Source organism: Sinocyclocheilus anshuiensis, unplaced genomic scaffold, assembly GCF_001515605.1.
Source record: "Sinocyclocheilus anshuiensis isolate Anshui unplaced genomic scaffold, SAMN03320099.WGS_v1.1 scaffold13, whole genome shotgun sequence".
In the NCBI taxonomy this organism is placed as follows: domain Eukaryota; kingdom Metazoa; phylum Chordata; class Actinopteri; order Cypriniformes; family Cyprinidae; genus Sinocyclocheilus; species Sinocyclocheilus anshuiensis.
In genome coordinates this window covers 1,595,145-1,601,033 of record NW_015538026.1, presented here as the reverse complement: position 1 = coordinate 1,601,033, position 5,889 = coordinate 1,595,145, and the positions used below count along the sequence as shown (strand labels likewise).

General features: G+C 36.9%; 2 protein-coding genes across 4 annotated transcripts in view; one reads left to right on the top strand and one right to left on the bottom strand.

The window, feature by feature from the left end:
• The window catches only part of LOC107679407 (WD repeat-containing protein 6-like), a 7,531-nt gene extending 5,974 nt beyond the window's left edge, over window positions 1-1,557 (bottom strand). Inside the window, exon 1 of the mRNA XM_016474958.1 lies at window positions 1,393-1,557. Coding sequence (XP_016330444.1) covers window positions 1,393-1,492 — 100 coding nt within the window. The 5' untranslated portion in view covers window positions 1,493-1,557. The remainder of the gene's footprint in view (window positions 1-1,392) is intronic.
• On the top strand, window positions 1,188-5,334 carry LOC107679589 (uncharacterized). 3 transcript variants are annotated; one of them, XM_016475181.1, is made up of 5 exons: window positions 1,188-1,288; window positions 2,872-3,551; window positions 3,644-3,749; window positions 3,865-3,926; window positions 4,704-5,334. In XM_016475181.1, exons 2-5 carry the CDS (start codon window positions 3,243-3,245, stop codon window positions 5,235-5,237), a joined length of 1,011 nt encoding a protein of 336 aa, XP_016330667.1. In that variant the 5' UTR covers window positions 1,188-1,288; window positions 2,872-3,242; the 3' UTR covers window positions 5,238-5,334. The 3 variants fall into 3 exon arrangements, with proteins under 3 accessions (XP_016330667.1, XP_016330674.1, XP_016330684.1); XM_016475188.1 differs by having other exon boundaries at window positions 1,188-1,292; XM_016475198.1 differs by lacking the exon at window positions 1,188-1,288 and having other exon boundaries at window positions 2,864-3,551.
• The last annotated feature ends 555 nt before the right edge of the window (window positions 5,335-5,889 follow it).

Genomic DNA, 5,889 nt, shown 5'->3' with positions numbered 1-5,889 from the left:
TATATATATATATATATATATATATATATGTGTGTGTGTGTGTGTGTGTGTGTGTGTGTACATATATATGATTATTATTACTTATATATGCTTTTACACTTTTAAATATCCTCATAATGGTTGATGCTGGGCTCACAAAGGAACAATTTCTGAGCTATTAATTAATTAAACATTAAAATATAAAATTAAAATGAATCATTTAAAAAACATTCTAATAAATAAATAAATATATCTAATGCCATGCAATCCTGAATCATCCATATTTCTGTGGGATGAAAATACATTATAAACTAGAAAAAATATTTTAGAAAAAAAATATACAAATCCCACACACTTCTGAAACTTGAATCACATTAGTATTGTATTTGATTAAAAAACATATTAGAAAAATATAATTAAATTTTTAAATTAAATATTGTATTAAAATGTTTTGTGATGTTGTGCTGGGGGTTTATATATTTTTTTTTCTGAATAAAAACAATCATAACAAAACCTTGACTAAAAAAATATGAAATGTTATTATGTTTACCCGCATGCCATTTGACTTACCTAACATCAGAGAACCATGAACATGTGAATGTATGGTTAAATAACTTTAAAAATCTCAGGGGTACTACAAATAAATACTTAAGGTCAAAGCGGTTCGGTTGACAAAAAAAATCCCTGATCTGGATTATTAAGGGGATGTCATGTAAACAAACACCATTGTTTGTATAATTTAGCTCAAGACCCTGTTGGAAAATTCATATTATAAAACGGATAGTTCCGGTCCTTGATTCTGATTGGTTGAGCCGCGTTGTTTACTCCTGTGTTGCTTGGCAACCACTTTGTTGGAACCACAACTGTTTCTGAGGAACTACATTGTTTGGTGAAAGAATACTGTTTTTATTTATATCATTACACTTTTTATTTGCTCTGTTTTATTCTTACTACCCTTACTACGTATATGGAATAACCGTTTTATAAAAGCAATAAGCCCCATGAAGCCGTGGTTTTTATAACAGCTAAGGGGCTGTTCGCTTGGCGTCGTGCCTAACAACGCCCCTTAGCTGTTATAAATTCACTGTAAACCACGGCTTCTTGGGGCTTATTGCTTTATTAAACTGGTTGTTGTGTTTTGGAACATGACAGTTGGTTTATAACTTTTCTGAGACAATTACAAAATGCCCCAATCATTACCTGCTCTAAATAACTTACTATTGAAATGACCAGCTAATATGTTCCAAAGGACTTCTATAAAGTGTTTTTTTTTCTACCAAGGATCTACCCATTTATTAAAAGAATGAACGTAAGTAAGTCATCTGTCAACAGGACACGGCTACCATAAAAAGAAATTTCTAGCAGCATGTTTCTCATCGTAACAACAACCCTATCAAGTTCAGTTTGACTTACGCGTCCCCTGTAGAGATCGTGTCTTTATTTTGAGGAGGAGGTGAAATGGAAAAGTGATGTATTTTCTTTCATAGCAGTTCCAGCATGTTTTGTGCTGCATGCGTGTTCTCGCTTCCTCGTTGACATCGCTCGGCGTCCAATCGCGGTGCTCAATACTGCACAGACCGCACCACGCTCGCGATCAATTGGATGAAACGAGTCCTGCGCTTTGTACTGTTAAAACGCGTAGATTTGTGAATTTTGCCTGATGCACAAACCATATGTATTGAGCGGATCTCATGAGAATGGCATACAAATCATATAAAATGCACAAACCAGTGAACTGCTTTTCTTACGCCCGGAGCGTCATTTTGCGTGTCCCCAGTCTGTTGTTTAAATTTCTTACGGACCACTTAATCCCAGGGGGTGGGGAGAAAGTGTCATATTTTCGGGATAAAATCGTCAGACTGATGATTGCATGTAAGTAGGGTCAATATAAATAATATAATATCAGTTTGTCATAAGGTGTTGTGTAAATGCATGAGAGATTAATTAAGAACAGTGAGTTCAAGCTGTAGTCATAAATCCCAGCTCAGGTTCACTACTGTAGTGCGATGCTCGGGTTTAGCGCTGTGGCTAACGAGACCAGCGGATCCATAATAATAGTAATAATAATAGAATGCAGCCTGTTCCACCTGCGTCTGAATTATTTGGCGATTTGAAGGCTTGTTTCTTCTTTGTTCATTCTTGCATTTAATAGCGATGCGATTCGAGTCTGACCGCTGCAATGAGCCGGTTGAACTAGTCTAGTTCACAAAACCGGACCGAGCGATTCGTTCTCGAAACGAACTGAATTAGTCGAGAACCGATGAGTGAGTTGATATTGAAAACATTTGGAGAGAAACGAAGATTTTGGTTAAATTACTTTAATATTAAATAGCAGAATTGTTACAAATAATACTTTGTATTTTGACAGAAGTATCAACATACGAAACAGTTGGTTTTAATAAATATAATTTACCAAATGCAAAAAAAAGTGCAAAAACTTTTCAGCCAAGACATGTAAACGAATGTTATAATAATGTAAATACACATTATAGCATATATATATATATTTTCTCTCTCTCTCTCTCTCTCTCTCTCTCTCTCTCTCTATATATATATATTAGGCCTATATATATTATTAGCTGCAATGTTTGTAACAAACTTAGACAAATGAAATTACAATAAACACCTTTATCAACAACTCGGAATCGTAATCGCAAAATAAATAAATAACAGCAATAACTATGTTTTAATGACGACGATGTAGAGTAATTGCTGAACTGTTTTTATCACAGGTTCTTTGAAACGAACTATTCAAAAGAACCGATTCTCAGAACTCAATTTATGGAGCACATGAGGCTTTTCACCCGAAGATCAAATGTCTCAATTCTTAAATCTAAAAATCTAAAACAGCAATTATTCCCTTCATTTTGCTTTCTGTCTGCTGAATTACAGACTCCACATGTGTGCCAGGTGACCACTTGCGCATTAGGTGGACCCCAGATGCATTTCCGTTGAACACTGACGATGAAGCGGTTTACCTGCATCCAGAGTTTAACATATCACTGCATCTGAAACTCTGGAAGTGTACTGCACACATGACGGCACCAAATCAACCTCATCTTCCTGTAATGCTGGAGTGTAAAACTCAAAAACTGACACTGTGATACTGCAAATATTTACATGTAAAACTAGACCATGTTTTCAAACTAGATTGTTCTGTTGAAAATAAAAATAGTGCGATACTTTGTAGATTTTCTATAAATGAAGTAACACATCGAACCTCAGTATAAAGCCTTCTTACTCAGTCACACACAAATACACTCATGCTGACCACCATGACGTACCGCATGCCAAACTTCACTCTGGAGCAGAAGCTCTTCCTGCTTCGGAGAATCCATGCGGTGGTGGACACAGTCCAGGACTTTCGGAAAGACACCAACACTACTGTGCACCGGAACGCTGTATGGGCCGAGCTGGCTCAGACCTTCAATGCGTCGTTCCCTAGTCGACCCCCCAGCAGCATCGGGTCTCTAAAGACGCTGTGGAAACGCCTGAAGGTGGAATGTCGTGTAGCGCTGCAGAAGCGACAGGAACAGCAGGCAGCTGGGCTTCCTGTGTCTGCCCTCACGCAGGTAAATTGAAGTCTTTCTAATGCTTCTATAATTCAGTTATATGCTTTGGAAAATTCCAGTAACACAATGTGGTTGTGTGTGGTTCTTGTCAGGTGCAGAGAGAAGTGATTGCCCTGGTACCAAACCTGATCTCCTGTCTGGAGGAGGTAGACGGAGATGGCAGCTATAGCTCGGTTAGGGGTGGCTCACCTGGAGCAGGTAATTAATAGTCATGTCATCTCTATTACAGGATGAAATACTACCACTCTTCCCAGCTGTCAGCTCTGTAATTATACAAGGAAGGAGATTAATTGTGTCATTCTCTCTCTTGTAGTGATGGGGCTTTCAGGCACTAATGGGAGTGAGCATGAAGATGCTGACCACAGTCAAAATGATGTAAGACTGAAATCAGCCTTGCGAAAGTACCTCTTAAGCTAAACGTTTTCTTTTGTATTGCAGATTTTATTTAAAAAATATAATTAAATCTCTTATGGCATGGAAAGTGTACTTGCTCACACCTTTACGTTGTAATGTGAATTGTTACTAGGTTAACAATTTACATGTAATAAACACAGGAAATGTGGTTAATTTGCCATGCTGGTGAAAATGTAATATTTATATATTTATTAATTCCTCAAAGAATCCTGAAAAAAAAATGTATCACAGTTTTCACAAAAAAATATTAAGCAGCACAACTGTTTCTATCATTGATAATAATAAGAAATGTTTATTTAAATGATTTCTGAAGGATCATGTGACACTGAAGGCTGAAATAATGGCTGCTGAAAATTCAACTTTGCATCACAGGAATAAATGACGTTGTAATAATATTTCACAATTGTACTGTTTTTTTTTTACTGTACTTTTAATCAAATAAATGCAGCCTTGGTGAACATAAGAGACATCTTTTAAAAACATTAAGAAAATCTTGTATTATAGCTCCTATCCATAAAACATACAATTAATTTTGCTGTTAATTATAAAGCTGGTAATTATATAATATTCGGTATTCCACACACTAGACACATACATTTTCACTGGTGTTGCAATGCACATTTCATGTGTTTACTGCATGTACAATACATGCATATTCTCAATACAACGTGCCTTTTTGAACCTTATTACATAAATGTACAGCAGTTAAGATGCTATCAAACTTCCTTTTTTTTACAGGAAGTAGACAGCAAGGAGAATTTGGCTATTGAACTTGGATTGGTCTCACCAACTCACCTACCTGTTAACTCTGGGATTCCTCCTGGCACTGCCTCCTCTCCTCTCCACTCACATTCAGTCTCTTCCAGGTCCAGCCGTCCGTCCCTCATCTACCCAACCCATGCAGGAAGCACCTCAGGGCTGGGATCAGGGACTAGGGGTGCAAACTTTGATACCCCACACAGAGAGCCTGCAGTGCCACATGCTCCTGCCAGAGGAGCAGTTGAGAATTCATTACTGCCAATGGACTCTTATACCTCAAACTCAAAATGGGAGGCACGTCGACAGGAACTGTTTGAGCTGGAGCATCAGCAGACGATGAGTCTGTTACTGCTGCAGCAGTGTGTGTGGGTGGAGAAGAGGAAAGCAGTGAGACAGAAAGAGAAGGCAGCACGGGCCAAGAAGAGATATTATCAAGCCAAACTACGGAAGATCGGCACAGATCATCCACCTTCCAGTACTGACAGTGAGGATAACGAACATCTACAGACGTAAACTCGGATGTTTATGACGTTTTAGCTATGTTTGCTTTCTTTTTGAAAGTCATTTTTTATTCTAGCAATGCTGTTTATTTATAAAACAATATATTTTTTATTGTGGACTAAACTTAATTGGTGTTTAGGAATGTACCATGTGTATCATATCGAGGGGGGAATTCGCTCGAGCAGTTTTGCCTCTGTAGTGGACATTATATTTTAGTGAATTTCTCTGAGACCTCACATGTCACAGGTTTAAGTCTGGATGTCCTGTACAGAGCACATTCAGGGCTTTCCAGAGATACCACATGATTGGATGTTTCACCATGACCACTCCCTCTCCTTGGTTTTTAAAAATGGCTGACATTAATTTAGTGATAAAATTGTACATCCTTATGGAAATATGAAATTATTTTGTAATTATAATTTAAATCTGATTAATTTTCAAATTGTTTGTCATAAATCAACATCTCAGGAAAATGTTATGGGGTTTCAAATCAAAATATGACTTCTTGTTATGAAACAGGACATCATTTCATACATGTCCACTGTAGAGGACACCAGGACTAAAAGCATGTTTATTATACATTTTGGGAGACAAAAGAATTGAATAGGAAAACAAATTATATATCAATATTCTTATGAAATATTAGATATTATTATGAAAATCT

Bases quoted from the DNA above. Each gene is read 5' to 3' on its own strand.
- LOC107679589 (XM_016475181.1), top strand. From the start codon at position 3,243: ATGCTGACCACCATGACGTACCGCATGCCAAACTTCACTCTGGAGCAG. The intron at 3,552-3,643 runs GTAAATTGAAGT...GGTTCTTGTCAG, and splicing joins CTGTGTCTGCCCTCACGCAG to GTGCAGAGAGAAGTGATTGC. The intron at 3,927-4,703 runs GTAAGACTGAAA...TTTTTTTTACAG, and splicing joins CTGACCACAGTCAAAATGAT to GAAGTAGACAGCAAGGAGAA.